Genomic DNA, 18,786 nt, shown 5'->3' with positions numbered 1-18,786 from the left:
CCCTCCGTGCACGGGTTAGACGGGGCAGCGGCCAGCCGGCCCGAGGAAATGCCTTCCCATCTCGTGCCCCAGCCCACCGGCTTTCTGGCAGCGCGGAGAGGAAATCCACAATCAGTCAAAGCGGAGCCGCTGCAGCCCTGCAGCCCATGTCAGGGGGTCAGAATCATAAAGGAATCGAGCGTCTAAATATATTCCTCGGGGCAGGTTGCAGGGATGAGCTGGGCAAGGGGGTCCGGCTGGGGATTTTTGGTTCCGTCCCCTTCTTGGAGATCCTTCGTCCTAGCTGGGGGAACGCTTTTCGGGGGAGACTTTCCTGCCCTCGTGAGCACCAAACTGGGCTTAGTGGGAAATATCGTTGCGGGACGGTGGTGCTTCCATCCCAGCCGGCCTGGGGTGGCTTTGCAGGATGGGGCAGCGCTCCATAAAACGTAGCAGCAAGAAAAAGGCCGCAAAGCATCAGACAAGCCCTTTCCCTCCTAATGCCCCAGGGATGGGCAGCGGGGACCGACTGGGGATGTTGCAGCCCCTCCGGGCTGTGCCCAGCCCCACCCCTGCACCGTGTGGCCCCTGCAAAGCTCGCTCAAGAGCCCAACCAGGCTGGACAAGCACCCGCCAGCAGGTTCACTGGGTCCCAGTTTCCCTCCCGTACAAGGGGACCTGGGAATTTGGGGTAACTGGGTGCAAACCCGCCCGGGGTAGCAAAGTACAGCCAGGACTAGTGGTTAAAGCAGGGGGTGTGGGGGGAAAGGGGTACCTGCCTGCAGGACCCGTGCCTTGGCTTCCCCTTGTGAACAGGCACGCTGCAGCTTGCCAAAGCCTGGGGAGAGGGCTGGAGGGGACCTTTTGCACCCCTATGGGGACCTTCTGTTTGGGGCCCTTTTCCTTTTCTTTCCAGGCCACCCCCAAAAACCTCAGTGCCCTCATCCCTCCCCTCTGCATTTCCCCCAGCCTTGAAGTTTTAGGGGCTCTGAGGTGCGGGGGGGCAGCGGGGGCTGTGCAGGGGTGGCAGGGCCATTTCCAGCTCCCTCCTCACTCCCCTTCAGCCTTTCAATGGGCAAAAGAATAAAAAATAGTAATAATAAAAGGGGAGGAGGGGGCGGGAAGCAGAAGGGGGGGCGTTGATGGGTGCTGCCCCCCCTCCTCCCTTCCCCGGGGGGTGCCGGGCAGAGGGTGGGGAGAAGTTTTCTCCCCGCTTCATCCTGGCCGGGGCTCAGGAGTTTGCAAACAAGGAGGAGCAGCGAGTACCTTCGGTGTCATTGGAGGAGGCTTTTTCCAAGGAGCTCATAAATACGGGGGAGGCCGGGCAGGAGGCTGGGACTGCGCGGGGACCCCGAGGGCAGCGCAGCGGGCAGAGGCGGGCCGGGGCCGGGGGTGGGGGGGGGGGGCGCGGGGCCGGGCCATGGCTGCGCTGCTGAGCACCTACCCCTGGCCGGAGCGGCTGGAGGGGGACCCGGCCGAGGGGCTGCCGCCGGGGCCGCCCCCCCGTTGTCCGCCGGGGGAGAAAGGCTCCGAAAGCCGCATCCGCCGGCCCATGAACGCTTTCATGGTGTGGGCGAAGGACGAGAGGAAGCGCCTGGCCGTGCAAAACCCCGACCTGCACAACGCGGAGCTCAGCAAGATGCTCGGTGAGGAGGGGAGGGGTGCGGGGTTTGGGGCTGCGACTCGGGGGTGGGCGTCCGTGCATCCACCCGGCCATCTCCGGGGGTGCAAACCTTGCTCCGACTCTGGCACCCTGCGGTGCGTGCGCCCACCCCGGCCATCCCCGGGGGTGCAAACCCTCTCCGGATTCAGTACCCCGGGGTGGGCACCCATCGGCCATCCCCGGGGGTGCAAACCCTCTCCGGATTCAGTACCCCGGGGTGGGCACCCATGCACCCATCGGCCATCCCCGGGGGTGCAAACCCTCTCCGGATTCAGTACCCCGGAGTGGGCACCCATGCACCCATCGGCCATCCCCGGGGGTGCAAACCCTCTCCGGATTCAGTACCCCGGATTGGGCACCCATGCACCCATCGGCCATCCCCGGGGGTGCAAACCCTCTCCGGATTCAGTACCCCGGGGTGGGCACCCATGCACCCATCGGCCATCCCCGGGGGTGCAAACCCTGTCCGGGTGGGGACCCATGCTCCCTCCCTGCCACCCCGCGGGGTCCAAGCCCTGCCCGGGTCTGGCAGCGGCACCCTGGGGTGCGTGCATCCTCCCGGCCGCCCCATGGGATACAGGCAGGTCCGGCACACGGGGGGTGGGCACCTGTGCACCCACAAGGACACGCTGCGGGGTGCAAAGCCTTCCTGGGTCCAGCGCCCTGGGACAACATCCACCGGGCTGCCTTGTGGGGTGCAAAGCCTGACGGGGTCCCGCACCCCAAGGAGGAGGCACCCATGCACCCAACCCGCCACCCCACGGGGTGCAAACCCCAGCGGTGACCCACACTCTGGGTGCATGCACCCACCCGCCCACCCCTCAGGGTGCAAAGCCTGATGGTCTTTCACGCCCCAGGGGACAGGCACCCATGTGCACACCCTGCCACCCCTCAGGTGTAAACCCTGCTGGGGTGCAAACCCCCCGGGCTGCCAGTGCCTGGGATCCCCCAATGCAGTTCAAGGAGGGACCCCCAAATTTTCCTGACCTGTCTTCGCTGTTCCACTTTGTCCCCAAACTTACTAGCCCGCCCCGATATTGCGTGTCCAGGGGGTGGTGGTTCAGCTGTTTCTTTTGGGGGATCACAACCCATTTTGAATACACATTTGTTTCCCACTCCCCACCCCCTGTTTCCCCCTTACCCCAATCCCCGTTTTTTATGCAAAACCAAGAGGGCAAACAGAAATAACCAGCCCAGACAGCCTGAGAAAGAGCTGCCTGAATTGCAACACAGCTTTGCTGTCCAACCTCTTACCCAAAGTTTGTGTTTCCCTGGACAGCTTTGCGGTGTTTTCTTTGGTGGTTTGGGTTTTCTCCTCGCTGCTTTGCCATGCAGCATCTCAGCTTATGAGTGTTATTTCTGCTGTCTCTTTGGCAATGGGAAGGCATCAAACACTTTGATCCGTATCCTCATTTCTCCCCCTACCCTGAGGAACAGCCTGGGGTAGCCTCACTGTGGGATACAAGCCCGCGCCCCGGTGCTGCTTCTCTGTCCTGTGTCTTGGGGGCATTTTGTGTTTCTCAAACACGAAGCAGCGAGGTCGCGGCACCCGGGTCTCCGTACGCCCCGGTGCGAGTCCCGGCAGGGCACAGGCTGGGCCGCATCCAGGGACGCCACGTCCTGACCCCCTGCTCAGCCGGGCATGGCCTCAGCTGTCCCCGCTCGGCAGCTGGGCTCTCCGTCCCAGAGAGGCGTTGCAAGACCAGACCGTGGAGCTGGGAGAGTCTATTTGCCCTGATTTGTTTGCAGTGGGGCTCAGCTAACCCTGAACCCGCCCTGTTTGGGGACTTGGGATGGGGGGAGTTGGTGGACCTACGGTGGCTTCAATACCCCCCTTCTTCGCCCTCTCACTGCCATCCTGTTCTCCTGCGGGGTTTGCGGGCTGCGTCTTCCATGTGTGCCGGCTCGGATATTGGGAGCCCCTACCTTGCTCTTGGGTTGTGTGCCTGCAAGCTTTGGGTGGCGGCCCCCTTTCCCGCCCCGGTACAGCTGCCGTGGGCACTAAGGGGAGTTTTGTCCTCCGTTTCAGGCAAGTCCTGGAAGGCTCTGAGCCTCTCGCAGAAGCGACCCTACGTGGAGGAGGCCGAGCGGCTGCGGGTGAAGCACATGCAAGATTATCCCAACTACAAATACCGGCCCCGGCGGAAGAAGCAGGTCAAGCGGATCTGCAAGCGGGTGGACCCCGGGTTTTTGCTGGGCAGCCTGACGCGGGACCAAAACGTGGTGCCGGAGAAGCAGACCTGCAGCCGGGCCAGTGGGGAGAAAGAGGGGCCGGGTGAGTACCCGCCTCGCCCAGGGCTGCCGTCCGTCCGGGGATACCGGGAGGCCCCGGGCAGCGGCAGCAGCACCAGCGTGGACACCTACCCCTACGGGCTGCCCACCCCCCCGGAGATGTCTCCGCTGGACGCCATAGACCGCGAGCAGAGCTTCTTCTCCTCACCCTGCCCCGATGAGCATCACCGTTCCCACCTTGCTGGAGCCACCTACTCCCCGGAGTACGCGGGCAGCTCCCTTCCGTGCAACCACCACCCTCTCAGCCCCATGCCGCAGCCCACCACCTGCATGATCCCCCCAGCCTCCAGCTGCCCTCCCCTTCCTCCTCCTCCTCCTCCCAGCTACTACACGCCTGCCTTCCCCTCCCTGCACCCCCCCAGCCTCCATGCCCACCTGGGCCAGCTCTCCCCGCCGCCTGACCACCATGGCTTTGACACCTTGGACCAGCTGAGCCAAGCTGAGCTCCTGGGGGAGATGGACCGCAATGAGTTTGACCAGTATCTCAACAACCCCAGCCACGGCGACCACCACGGCGGGGTCTTGGTCAATGGACATGTCCCGGCGGCTGGTGGCTCCCACACCTCCGAGACCAGCCTCATCTCTGTCCTTGCCGATGCCACGGCCACCTACTACAATAACTACAGCGTCTCCTAGACCTCCGGCCAGAGCCGCCTGGACCAGCCGAGGAAAGACCCAACACAGTATTACGAGGCATTGCTCCCTGGGGACATCGCTCGCCTCCCCTCGGGGTGACCGAGTCCGAACCGTGAGGGTAGTGGAGTCTCCTCAGTGGCGTAGGTAAAGGATTTCAGTCGTTGGCTCGCCACCGGTGCAAAGCCTCGGGTGCCCTGCTCCAAACGGGGCCGGGGTGGATTTCCCAATGCCAAAGCCCTTTGGCCAAGTCCCTCTTCCAAAGCAGAGATGCCCCTGGGAGCGCGGGAAGGCTGCCCTCCATTTCGGGGCACCCCCAGCTCTGCTTTGGAGTCGGGAGGACGGCAGCATCTTGCAAACAGCAGGTCTGAAGTCCTGGCAGGGCCAAAACCCCCTGGAAGGGGCAGGGATGGGGGGAAATGGGAAGATTTTGGTAAAGGGGCGCACGGTCTACAAGCCGCTCTCGGCTCCTGGTATCAGCGTTGCTGCAGCCGTCCTGACCTGCCTCACCGCACTGGCAGGGGTTAAACCTGCCTCGTCCCCCAGACCACGAGTTGGGGGCTTCATCCCCAGAGGGGACGGGACACCAGGGATGCTGCTGGGGTGGCTCCGGGGATGCGCGGGGAGCTGCAGGGGGGCAGCCAGCCCCGAGGGCGCTCAGCCTGTGCGTTCTGGAGGAGGGTAAGATCGAGACTTAGAAAGGCGGGATCCGGCCGGCATCCACCCCCCCCCCACCACGGCTTCCCGTTGGTCTCCCACCAAAAACGCTCCCAAAGCGGGGGCGGTGTGAGCTGCCCTCCCTGCCGGGCTGGGAACGCGTCCCGGGATGAGCACTTGGGCAAAGAGGTGATGATGTAGCAGACACGTTTTTTATCAAACATCCTTTGAAGGCGAATGCTTCACATTTCGAGCCGCAGTGCCCAATGCCTCTTCCAACTCCGGCGTATTATTGCTTGTAATAAAGCTGTACATTGATTTATTCCTTCCATTATTCCTCCCCTCGGATTTTGTATTGCTCGAGTTCTCTTCCTTTTCATAAAGATGAAGCTTTATTTTAAATCAGTTATATGACATGATTAATCTTAGTGTTTACTGTATGGCACTTGGTAATGATTAGTTAGTAGCGTGGCTATGATTTTCTGGTTTCAGTCCCAAATGTGTATTAATAATAATTGCAAATAATACTTAAAAAACCCCACAACTTCACAGGTTTTTAAGCTAATGCATTCCATCTTTTTTTGTGTGACTCTATGCATTTTGAATGAGTGTAGATACGAGTTTGCATAAAATATTTAATTTAAATAAATATGTTTTTATACGATGATTGTTTTATGATTTAAATTGCTGTAGCTATTGACAAATTTTTCAAAACAGAAACATTTCCTGTGTGAGTGCTATTTTTTTAATTTTTTTTTTTGGTTGGTATTTTCAGCCAAACTTTTCTACTTCCATTTTTTTAAATAAAAAAAGATCCGTGGTTATCTTTACAAATTGTGGATTGCTTTCTAACAAACCGACTCGAGGCATGATGTGTGCGTACCTTCACTTTTCATGGTGTGTCTCAGGGGCAGCACGTCACTCTGATGGCCTTGATCCCGCTTTCGCCATCTCATGGATACGACCTTCGAACGCCAGGTCCTATGTAGATATTACAGTGAAGGCAAAGCTTTGCCTTCGGTGTGTTGGTGAGCACAAATGACGTTGCCTATTTACGGAGCGAGAGCCAGTGCCTGGAGCATGGTTTTTATTCGTATTTAAGGCTGTCTTTCACAGTTCGTGCTGATGCACCGTTTAAGATGCTCCACCGTGCGAGGGCCACGTAAAGGGTCCTCGGTGCAAATGCAGATCAAGGCAATGAGGCCTGAGAAATGGAGTGTGGGTGAAATTTGGGGAGCTGCGTGAAGGGCGCTTTTGTAGGTGGATGTGGGGCGGCGGCCTTCGGGCGTTGCTAGCGAAGAGAAAAGCTTAGTCCTTCTTGCGGTCTGTGGACCAGCATCACAGCCTGCCCTTGCCAGACATTAAATTAAGCTGTGTCCCTGCGGTCCTTGAGGTTGAGCCATGCACACCTGCCAAAGCAGCGTCCTCCCAGGCTGTGTCCTCCTGCTTGGCACCGAAAAGCAGAGGAGCAGGTTTCCTACCCGCTTATATGCGTTGGCTGGAAGGGGTCTCGAGAGGTCACTCAACCCAACCCAAGGCAACCCAACCCAACTGGGCTGGTTTGCCGCCCATAAATGACTTAGCTCTGACTCGGCGAGCCCATGGTCCCAGAAGGTGGGAGGCTGCATGAGTATTTGGGGAGGCACCGACATGCCCCTGTTCTGTGCTTACGGTCGTCCTTTGTCCCCCACTCGTAGCCCCCTCTGGAGAGAGCCCTCCCATCACACACGCCGCCTTCCTCCTTTGCCCATCGCTCAGGCATCCAAACCCACCCTTGGCCACGTGCGGCTGGTTTCCCTTTTAGGGGGAATGAAGTGGATGCCTTTGGGTGTCCTGCTGGCACCATGGGCTGTGGTGGCTCTTGCACCAGCACAGCACAAAGGGCGCGACGCTTGGTGCGGTGCCGAGATGGCCGGTGCAGCAGCCTGGCTGGGGCAGCGTCGCCCTTCCAAGAGGATTTGTGAATCAGCCCATCGGGGCTGGAGGGAGGGAGGTGCCGTGAGCCTGTTTGGTCTCTCTGCCCAGTGGCGTTGACTCACGTGGGACCACGCCAGGAGCAGGAGCAGGGCTGGAAAGTCCTGCTCCTCCCACCTCCCGCTCTGCCCACAATCCCTGTGGTGCCCCAGGGCCGAGGGATGCTCACAGCCGTCCCCCCGCCCCCCATTAAAAATTGTTCATAGCAGGGGTGGCCCAAGTGCCTGCGTCCAAACCTGGATCTGCCTTTCAACCAGCAAATCCAGGGGGCTGCTCCCTTCCAAGCAGGCTCTCGTTAGAGGGTCAACCACCTCAGGGCGTTAGAGGGGCACCCACCCCAGGGCATCAGAGGGGCACCCACCCCAGGGCACTCTGCAAATGTTCCTTTCTGCCAGGTCTGCTGCAGGGGCAGCTGAGAACTCTATAATGAGTTTTTAAACTGCCCTGGGGAGGAGGCACAGAGCACATCCCCCGGCCCCCCAACAAGGTCAGCTCCCGCTACTGCCACCGGCATGCCTGATTCGGGCTGTTGCATTTATCCCCCCCGATGGGACCCTTCCTCTGGGCCATTGGCTGCTCCCGCCTGTCCTGCTCCTTGTTCCCATGCCCCGAGCAGTGACGGGATCGACTGAAACACCCCATGAGCCTCTTCTCCCCCTTCCCTTCTCACAGACGGAGTCACATTCGGGGTTGGCGGAGGCAAAGCCTATGCCAAGAGCTCCCGGCAGTGCGTGCGGCGGTGGCCGGAGTCTGGTTTCCCTGGGAAAAGGGGTTTCTCCGTGCATCCCAGCCCCGAGGAGCCTGCCGGGCTGGGATGCACGGAGACTCCCGCGAGCCAAGCCTGTCCCCACTTGCTCAACCTGGAGCCACGTGAGGAGAGGTGGGAGCGTGTCCCCGTGCTCTCTGCACGTCAGGAACAGCTACAGGCCCCAACCGGGAGCCGGGGCCCCCCGAGGGCGTTGGGAGCCGCAGCCAAGGCGAGGTGCGGCTCCCTGGGAGCCAGGCCTCGTTGGACGGATCTGGGCACACGCCCAACGCCGGGAGCAGTCAGCTTCCACCTCCCAGGACACCGGCAGCTGAGATGAAATTCGGGAGTGGAGCCATCCGCCCCTTCTCCGGTGGGATGGAAAATGCAATGTTACGGGTTGCCCCCCACCCCGCAGCACATTGTTGGGATGCAGGGCATTGCTGCAGGGACCAGCCAGAAAATAAGCGGCTGACAATGGTGGGAAGAAGCCTTTTTTGCTTGGAAAGCGGACATCCCCGCGGAGGACTGAGGGCCATGGTGGTTTATGGATGTTGGGGGGGTCTCCACCCCAAGCGGGACTCGTTCTGCATCAGTCCTGGACATGTTTCTCTTCCCTCCCCATCCCGAACCCGTGAGCCCAAGGCTGTCTCTGTGCACGCCGAGGAGTCTTGTGGTTTGTGGGTTGCTTTTTCCAAGCTGGGACAGGCTAGGAACCAGCAGGAAGATCAAATCAGGGCTGCAGGAAGGGGTAAAATGACCTCACGCTACGTTCGGGCTCCCGCTCAGAGGCGTCAGGTTGGGCCAGGGCAAGGGTCTCTCCTTGCCAGGAGGTGGCCAGAGTGCGAGGCCTCTGCCCCCGGTGTCCGGCGGCCCCAGCCAGCTCTTGGACCCCGTGGCTGTGTGGGTCACGGTGCTGGGCGTCGGGAGCAGGGATGAGGTCACCTTCCCGGATAGCGCTGGGATTCGGGCTGGCCGGGAGCTGCGGTGTGTGTCATGCCCTGGCCCTCCCAGGACGGGTGATTTCCCTTGCATCCCTTGAGCAGGTGGTGGCTCCTCTCCATCCTCGCTCCACCAGCCACGTCTGCTTGTCCCAGTGCCACCGGGCAGGGGTAGACCCTGATGACAAGCAGCCACATGGCTGCTCCGTGCCTCAGTTTCCCTGTTTGTAAAATAGAGATACCACTTCCTTCCCTCCCATCCTTTTTCTGTCCAGCACTGGGACGTGATCTTACCAAGACTGTGAACGGGACCAAGTGCCTGTGCTGCCCTTATCACAAGGGGTCTCTACCCCATGCGAGGGCTCTGGATGCTGAAATTAGCTGGGAGATGATTATTTTCCCTCCGTCGATCTCAAAGCAGAAGGCAGGGGAGGGAAGTAGAGGCAGAGAAGGGGGCGAGGAGACTTGACTGAGGTCACCCTGCAAATCAGTGGCAGAGCCTAGGGGAGACCCTCAACACCGCCAACTCCCCAAAACCCCTTTTTGCCCCCGTCAACCCCTTTCTGCTCACGAGTAAACACCTTCCCCCTCCATCTCTCTTTGCCCCCATCTCACCCCGACTCCAAACATCGCCGCACCCCGCGGGGAGCCACACGGGGAGGACAGGATCAGGCCCTCCCTCCCGTCTCTCCAGAGGAGGGAATGAGACAAGCTGCTGAGTGGTTTCCTGCCCGGCACTGCCAATGGGAGCTGCTTGGGGTGCCGAGAGCAAGGGAGGATGTATCCGGAGCTGAGTGTTTCCTGGCAGATAAGGCCAGCCCCTCCTGCCGGATGTTATGAGTCCAGGTCCTGCCTCCACGTTTCAAGCGAAGGGGCTGAGGAAAGGCTTGGATGTTTATGTCAAGGAAAAATAACTTCTCCCTCTGCGTACAATCCTCCGGCTCCCCCAGGGCTACGTGCGGGAGAGTAAATGCTGGGAATAGGAAAACAGGGGCGAGGGGATGGAGGTGGGTGATGGGGGAGAAGGGTTTGGCCCCAGGGCAGGAGGGCTATGGGTAGGCTGGGCAGGCTGGGGTCTCTCCCTCCCCACTGGGGCTGGGGTGGGAGGGTACCAAGGCAAAGGCAGGGGGAGCTGGGGAGACGAGCCCAGGGCTGGATAGTGCAAGATCGACCCTGTGGGCTCAGGCTCAGCATCAATCCAGAGTCACCTTGGAGGCAGCCCACTTGGCCGAATCCAGCACGTCACCTCTGGTGCCCACCTGGAGGAGATCCAGCCCCCACTAAGGACTTGCTCAGAAGAGCCCGTTCAAGGCAGGAGCTAAGGCCACCCACAGCAGCCTCCGTGGCTGAAGGTCCAGGGTTAGCTCCTGCCCACCTCTGTCGTCCAGGGAGTCAGAGATGTTGAAAGAGGGAGGATGGTGGAAGAGTTGGGTCCGACAGCCCAGCGGTGCCCAGCTGGCTGAGTAGGAGGGAGAAGTTGTGCAGTGGGTATGGAGGGAATGAGACAAATAGGGATCTTCTCCATCTTTTTGCAGTAAGTAAAATCCAGCACTGGCCTCCTGTTTTGAACGCAGCTTGTGCGCTCCTGCCACCCTGCTGGGACCATCCACAGGGCTCAAGCCAAAACCTCTGCACTGCCTGAAGGCTGATAAATGTTCAGGGTCATCTCTGGACACTGGAAGGGACATGGAGAGACCTGCACTAGGCTCACACTGGTCAAGAAACGAGGACAGGGAAGATCTCCAGCCCCCAACCGCTACCATCCACACTGTGAAATTACCACAGTCCCCAGCACAGCAGTGCCCAGGCCAACAAGTCCTGCCCCAACCCTGGGGTGGGGGTAGCGAGGACATCCCCAGGGAAGGTTTGGATTGGGCCACCCGGTTTGGATGCGGCCAGACCAACCTGGGGGTCTCTCGGGGCCAAACAGTTGAGTCTGGGCACTACCAGAGAGTCTACAGACATTTTTTTGCTAGCATTGAGCAACTTCTGACCAAGAGTTTTGTCTTTGGCATCAATAGAGAGAAGTCTGATAACAGAAAAAATCTGGCAGTCCAGGGTGGTTAACGAGAGCTGAGCTGCCTCCCCACCCCTGTTTACTCCCATTTCAATGCAAGAGGGACTGCTGGGGGTCCCATTTCCCACCCAGTGGGGCAGAGAGAGGACTGGAGGACACCCTGAGAAGAAAGGAGAGAGGGGGAAGCCCCTTCCCTTCCTCCTCCTGAGAGCCTGGGGAGCCCACGAGGGTCCCCGCCGACAGCTGAAGGACATCCAAGGAGCATTGCTGCTTGCAGGGAGAGTTTGGGGTTAAGAAGGCTCATGAGACGTGACCGTGCCCTCCTTCCAGCTCTCCCACCTCTCTTCCCTCAGCACCCCGAATGCCCCCTCCCCCACCCGCCCCGCCAGCCTGGACGCACCCCGCCTCGGCAAGCCCAAGATGTTGTTCTTTCCCTTTGATTTCCACAGCTCCTGCTTGGCCCCCAGAGCTTCATGGCAAACAAAACATCAGAAGCCCGGGCTGGCGGTGCAGGAAGGAAACCCGCTCACGTGGGGGCTGAGTCACGATCCTGCTGCTCCATCCCAGCATCCCAGGGAGCGGGCGGCATCGGGTACCAAGGGACGGCAGGTCCCACTCCCCCCCTGCCCAGCTAGGGCACTAAAAATCCTTCTCCCCTGCCACCACCTTATCTTCTTGCTTTGAGAAAGAAAATGCTGGTTTGGTTTTTTTTTTCCCTGCGGCTTGAGTGGGAAAGGCTGGATTTGCTTCCCCGGCAAGGGACGAGTCTCCACACTGTCCTTTTGGGCCTCGGCCAAAATCCAGGGAGGGTGCTGAAAACCTTAGTTTCAAACAGTCTCCTCAGCACCCCTGACCTGGGATCACCTATTTGATTCTCTGCTGTCAGGGCCAGACTGCTTGTCTTGAGCATCACACGATACCACAAAGGTTGTCACCACTCGCACCCCTCCAGAGCAGCAAAGAACTGAGGTCTAATTTGTCTCTGAACCCAGGAGCACCAGGAGCTCTGGTCTGGAGGGGCTGGTATGCCCAATTCTACCCCTCTCAATTACAGGAGATATGAGATATATAGATATACACACACACAGAGGAGATATGACTTATATATATACACACACAGGCTGCATGTGGCCAGACCTAAGGCCAATGCAGCCCATGATGGTGTTTCTGACGGGGTAAGGAAAGCATGTCTGAAGATGAGTATAAGAACGGGGCAGACGGAGCGATCCACCCCAGCACCTCTCCCTCTTCAGACCATCCGCAGCTCAGGACTTTGTGAGCTCTCTGTCTTAACTCACCCTCAGTGGGATTTTTGCTCAGCTGTGGGTTTAAAATTTTAGTACCCTTCACATCCCCACTCCATGTGAAGAACCACCTCCTCCCGTTGCTTTGATCCTGCCACCTGCCAGGTTCATTTGATGCTGTATTTCACCAGTTGCGTTATCCCTTATTTACTTTCTCTGGGCCATGCATGATTTTGTAACCATATCCCACCCCTTTAGCCATCTCTTTTCCAGCCCGGAGCATTCCAGTCTTCCTCTCTGGGTATCAGTCTACCTCGGGAGTGCTGAGACTTGATTTGCTCATTATTCACTTCAGGAATATTTGTCAAGCTCTGGGGGCAGGTGCTGCAGAGGGAGACTTGTGTGTCGTGGAGTTTCAACAGCTTTACACTATCGTTATGCGGGGGGAGACTGGGTGGAGGAGACACCGAGGGATGCTGGGTGGGTGTGGGAATGGTAGCATGCACTGCGAGCAGCGAGGGGGAGGCTGGGGGTGGGACCCCGTCCGGGTGAGACAGGAGACAAGGAGTTGGGGTGCTGGGGACAGGACTAGATGGTGAGAGAGGCTGGAGAAAGCAGCCAAGGAAGGAGGAGGTGGGTATGAAAAACCATGGTCTGACAAGGAAGGATAGGGCTGGGAAGGAACAGAGCATGACTGGAAGGATGAACGTTGGATGAGAAACAAGAAGATGGAGGAGAAAAGGACTGGACTATTGGAAGGAACCTTCTGGAGCAGAGACTGGACTGGGAAAGGGGGAGGAGTGGCATCAGGATCTGCTGGACCAGGTGGGGACGACAGACCTTACAGTAGGGCCAAGGACTGTTAATAGAAAACAGACAGGAGAGGGACCGATGGCCCAAGGAGGAGAAGAAATGACTGAGCTGCCTGTGAGTGACCAAGCCAGAGGACAGAGGTCAGACTAGCCATGGCTTGGGGAAAGCAGCATCCCCTGGTCTCCTTTTCCACAGCTGTCAGCACAGACCGGTGAAAGCCTCAGCATGTCCCACATGTCACCTTCAGAGCTGGCCTGGGAAAGGTGACAGCCTCCTACTGTGCCTCAGTGGCATGGTGGTTCCAGAGGCCGTGATGGCTCGCGTGGATGCATCTATGCAGGAAAATAAACAGGTCAGCTCTGACCCCAGCTGGTCCATCCTTCCTACTAAACCCTCTCAGCCTCCAAAACGAGGACAACAGCACCCAAACAGCCTACCGCGAATGGACGTACCGCCTACCGCCTTTGTTCACCTTGAACCCTGCCTGGGTGCTGGTTGCATCAGTGCCACTTGACCTGGGCCAAACTCACACCAGAGAGCGTGCTACAAAATACTGGAGGGTCATTGCAGAAGCACGTGTAGCCCTGATCCTGGCCCTATTAATTTACGAGTACGGATGCAGACCGGGGCCCTAGGGTAGTGCTGGAGTGTGGGATTTGGGTGGGTTTGTCTGTTGGGCTCTTTACAACCTTAGAAAACGTTCCCTCTTCCCTCCCCCGTGCATACTAGGATGGAAGAAGTGTGTAACAGTTGTGGAGTCAAGTGCTCCAGGATTAGGAAACGCAGGGCTGGAGCTTGTTTGTGCAACCTCCCTGCCCCTTCCAGGTGCCAGGCATTGCGGGAGACCTGGAGTTGCAGGAGATCCGGTGATGTGATCATGCAGCGAAAGGCACTGGTTGCATGATCACATTGCAGGATTACACATGAACTCCCCCACCACCACCCCTTGGACCACTGCCTCTTTCAGCTCACAGGCAGATTTGGATGCATCCACTCAACGTTTAACATTTAACTGAGCCTGCCAGGTCCCTCCCCAGTGATTGCACAGATCTGGGCAAGTCTGATCAGTGATTTAAGGTGGGATTTACTTCTCAGACATGCCCAGCTGTCTCCACCGAGATCCTAGGGTAGCAGGGCTCCCAACTTGAACACCACAACAGAGGCATCATTTAAATGGCTGAACTTAGACCACAGCCCCTCAATAATTAGCAGTTGCTCTATTCATTCTCTCTTCACCTGATGCCCAGCTCTGGGCCTTATTTTCTGCTTGCTCTATATGCCCAGCTGCAAAAGCAGAGGATTTAGGCAGGGATGCCTTCCTGATGTTTGTCCTGCCAATACCCTGGTGCTGCACAAATTCAGCCACTTCCTTGGACCCCAGTGAAGGAAGGTGTTGGAGAGATGGAGGAGTTGCCCATCAGCTTGGGATGCTGGATGCCCACCGGTCAATCTGTACTCAGCAACTTAGCTCTCACCTGCAGTAAGGGCAGCCTACGCTGTAGACTGAGTCTATTTGCACCATAGCCCCTGGTCACAAGCTGAGCATCTGGAAAATAGAAGACCTGCTGCCAGTGACTCCAGCGGACTGGTCCCCTAGCAGCCCTGATGGACAGTCTGAATGGCAGAGGTAAAGACATATCTGGTTCTTCAGAGCAGCCTGTGTCCATCTGAACACTGAGGAAGAACATCCATGCATGTTCAGCATCCCTTCATATCTTCTTCTGTCCTCAGCCAACAAGGCAAGGGTCCTAGAGATGACGTCTTCCTTCATCACACACAGCTGGTCCACCTAGTAGAGCAATCCTAGTTTGGACACTGAATAGGAGGTGAAGGGGACACTGAAGGACACTGAAGAGGTGGCAAAAAGCTGCATCATAAAACACTGGCACCAGGAGGAGAAATGAAGGTTGGGCAGGCATTTTTGATTCTGCATTCATCCAGCGCCCATTCATCACACAGCAAGACCCTCATGTATGACAGAGTCCCATACATCCTTAACTGCCCAGAGAGCGGAGAAGTTGTATTGTCTGCTGAAAAGAGAAGCAGGAATGAATGGGTCTTGCTGAAAAAACAGTGGAGAACACAAAACAGCTTGTTGCTCCCAGCCACGCTGTGTCAGTGCACTGACAGTTTGGTTTTGTAAGACTGGGTGGATGGTGTTATAGAAATGCCAAGAAATATGGCTACTGGCTCGGTGGCCTCCATATTTCCAAGAACACGGTACACGATCACTTGGCACGTGCAGACATAACTTTCTGTTTTGCCCCCATCTCAATTAGGTTTCAAGAGCTCATGCTGTGCTTTGCGTTAAGCATTTGCGTTCCTGGGACATGTTCCCAGCACTGCTCCAGTTCATTTACATGGAGTAAAAAGACCAGAGGAGGTAAAGGACCTTGCCTTGAGGGTTGATCTACAATAATGGGTTGATCTACAATAAAGTACACAGAAGGACCTGGTTGGGCTGCAGAACAGCAGGACATTTCACTACAGTTTGGCCACCTTGAGACATGCCAAAATCTCCATGTCCCTGTGGTAGCTGAGAGTCAGGAGAAGACAGAGCTCACCCACTTCTGACTTTCCAATGGCCGGTGCAACACCAGAGCCCTGAGTAGAGTATGCCCAGAGCTTCCTGATGAAGTAAGGATTAGCAAGTCCTTTGCGAACCCTTTACACTTGGGCCTCCAAATAAACAGAGTTGTCCTCCCAGGAGCCTGTCTTGGTGATGAATGATACAAGTGAGGCCCAGAGCTGAAAACGTCTGTCCCCTCCAAGCCTCTGAGGAAGACGCTGTCTGGTCCCCCTCCTGTATCTGTTGATTATAACGCTGATGTGATTGAGCGCAGAGCAGGACTGTATTTCTAAACCGGGATCTCTAGGGTTGCCTTGAAAGAGATGACTTCAAGGCTAGTGTCTTCTTCTGCAGTCTCAGCTCCAGGATCTCAAAGGTGGTCTGGATCTCAGCCTAGAAAATCTCACGCAAGGATTCTACCTTGCCACTGATCACCTCTTTCATGAATCCTCCAATCTCTAAAGGGGCAAACAGAAATGCAGGAAGGTTGGGGCTTCTCTTTTTAGAGTTCCTTCTTGCTGACAAACTGACACAGGTCCAAGCAGAGGGTTATCTTTTCAGGTAATCCTCTTGAAACACATGTATGGGGAGAGCCTGAGATCTCAGGTTGGAGGTTAGCTCATGTTGGAGAAGGCAAGGCTTGGAGAATATCTTATTGCTGCTTTCAGCTACCTAATGGCGGGCTGTAGAGAAGACAGAGAGTCTTTTGTGAGAGGTGTGCAGAAAAGGATAAAATGCAATGAACACAAGTTGCAGCAAGTGAAATTCTGGAAGTAGTTAAGCCTGAGGACAAGGTCCCACGGTGGACATGGGATCTTTATCCCTGGAGACAGTGACAGCGCAACTCACCAAGGTCCTGAGTAACCTGCTTTAATTTGCCCTGCTTTGAGCTGGGTGGGGGTTTGACTGGAAATCTCCAGAGGTGCCTTCCAACCTGAATTATCATGCTTCTCCTTTGTAAACCTTGCAACTCTCTTCTCTCCCAGCACATGGGACTCACCTTCCTGGATGCCTAGAGAGGGCTTTCCCTTTCAAAAAGGGATCCTTTCCATAAGGGGTCTTGTGTGGTAACGTACCTTGGTGAATGCACAGTGTCCCAGTCCCTCTGGGATCCCGTAAGCCAACGGTGGGTGATGGTCAAGCCCAGCCTGGTGCAGCAGCTTCCCACAGAAATGTTGAGGTTGTAAGGGATGTATGGAGATCCCATATAGGTTCTATGACAGTTCTTTTCCAAGATGGAGGCCTAGCTTTGAGGCAGAAGGAGGTGGAACTCTCCTGAGGTTGAACGGCCCTCTCCAAACCAGCATTACATTACAAAACAGCCTTTCCCTGGTGGCTGAGGAGGGCTTGAATAGGCCCTTCACTTGAAACAGAAGCCACATCTCCACTAGCAACAAAATAGTGCCTTTCTCTGGTTAGTGGTTAGCTGTGCACCAAGGTCCCGTGGAGGTTCCATGGAGGTCCCTGCTCTCCCAGGATCTCCCATGCCAGAGCTCCCTCCAACCCAGGCTCCTGCCTACTCAAGGGAAAGAAGAGAAGGAAACCTACAACCCAGACCACCACCGCCGCCCTGCCTGCCTTCCATTCCCCAACCTCCTGAAAAGTCCCAAAAGCGACTTAGAGGGAGTTCCTTCAATGTACAGGATTCACGTGTAAAGGACCTGCTGTAAATAAATGACCCATTAGAGCTTCCTGGTTGTTCTTCCCTGCTGCTTTCCCGAGTTCAAAAGGTGATTTAGGATGACATGCTCTGCTCTACATGAACTTGCCAGCTATTGCCAGCAGCATGACGAGACGCCCCTTCATTGTACGTTAATTCCACTAGGCGTACGGCCCAGCAATCAAAGTACCTCATTAAAGTTTAATTAAATTTCCCAAGTGATTTGCTCCCGGGCTGAGAACCTGTAATGCAAGCCGAAGCAGGTCTGCGTGTGTGTGTGTGTGTGTGTGTGTACGTCTGGGGTTTTGGGGTTTCTTTTTTTTTATTATTTGCACATGTGATTTTTTTCTTTCCTAAGCATTATCAACATTTCATGGCTGGGGTATGAAATAAAACCAGAGGTGGCAATCCAGTCTAGACTGTATGAAGAAAAGCCAAATATTACAGGCTTTCTGCACCTGCCACTCCTGCTGAGGGTGCCGTTCTCCTGGAAGAACAGCAGGATTTTGCACTACAGTCCCCTTGTAGGACATAGGCAGGAGGTGCAGTGATCAGGAATTAGAAGTCACCCTCAGACAGATTAGTTTCCACTATTGAAGCTTGGCAAAAAAAAAAACCAGAGGGACAAAGGAATTCCAAACTCAACAGCTCTGGATTGCAAACAAAACCAAATCTCTTTCTATCAAAGACAAGTCCCATATCTCATCCTCACCCTTAGTCTCATAGGTGAAAAATGAAGAGGTAGAAAGGTCGGAGAGTGAATTGGTGGCAGGGGGCTGGAGCCATCTCCAACCCCTTTAGTCTGCTCCAAGTGCTGCACCAACGGTATCTCTCAGTATGGGGTGTGTGCGTGTGTGTTACTGCTATATCCAGCTTCTTTCCTGGGTCTTCCAGTGTTGTGTATACTTTCTCCAGGATGGTACCCCTTCTTCTCCCAAGTAACAAGCGATAGGACAAGAGGAAATGGCCTCAAGTTGTGCCAGGGGAGGTTTAGATTGGACGTGAGGAAAAATGTCTTTACTGAAAGAGTGGTTAAACATTGGACCAGGCTGCCCAGGGAAGGGGTTGAGTCCCCATCCCTGGAAGTATTTAAAAGACGTGTAGATGAAGCACTTAGGGACATGGTTTAGTGGACATGGTGGTGTTGGGTTGACGGTTGGACTCGATGATCTTAGAGGTCTTTTCCAACCTTAATGATTCTATGTGCAACCAGGGAGCAGGGACAAGGATCAGCCAATGCCTGGGCACCGTGGGACAAATATATCCTAGCTGGGCTGGGTACTTTGGGCTGGATGTGGATATCTGTAATGTCTCTACTTGAGACAGTCACTCCAGGCTTCCTTCAGAGTCACCAGAAAGATATGGTGTCTTTTAGGCTGTGTTCATCTCATCCTGAACGTGTAACACGTAAAAGACGTGTAGATGAGGCGCTTAGGGACATGGTTTAGTGGACATGGTGGTGTTGGGTTGACGGTTGGACTCGATGATCTTGGAGTTCTTTTCCAACCTCAATGATTCTATGATTCTATGATTCCAAGGGTGATCCTCCTGCTTTGAGTTCTTCCTAGCTTTCCAGAGGAGACCACCTCTTTCCGTGGA

General features: G+C 56.3%; 1 protein-coding gene across 1 annotated transcript; it reads left to right on the top strand.

Annotated features, from left to right (window-relative positions):
• Positions 1 to 1,399: 1,399 nt before the first annotated feature.
• On the top strand, positions 1,400 to 6,058 carry SOX7 (SRY-box transcription factor 7). Its single transcript, XM_076332576.1, has 2 exons — positions 1,400 to 1,625; positions 3,672 to 6,058. Exons 1-2 carry the CDS (start codon positions 1,400 to 1,402, stop codon positions 4,568 to 4,570), a joined length of 1,125 nt encoding a protein of 374 aa, XP_076188691.1. The 3' UTR covers positions 4,571 to 6,058.
• The last annotated feature ends 12,728 nt before the right edge of the window (positions 6,059 to 18,786 follow it).

Source organism: Aptenodytes patagonicus, chromosome 3, assembly GCF_965638725.1.
Source record: "Aptenodytes patagonicus chromosome 3, bAptPat1.pri.cur, whole genome shotgun sequence".
NCBI classification, from domain to species: domain Eukaryota; kingdom Metazoa; phylum Chordata; class Aves; order Sphenisciformes; family Spheniscidae; genus Aptenodytes; species Aptenodytes patagonicus.
This window is presented reverse-complemented; position numbering and strand designations above follow the sequence as displayed.

Coding starts and splice junctions, on each gene's coding strand:
- SOX7 (XM_076332576.1), top strand. CDS start 1,400: ATGGCTGCGCTGCTGAGCACCTACCCCTGGCCGGAGCGGCTGGAGGGG. Junction 1,626..3,671: donor GGAGCTCAGCAAGATGCTCG/GTGAGGAGGGGA, acceptor CCTCCGTTTCAG/GCAAGTCCTGGAAGGCTCTG.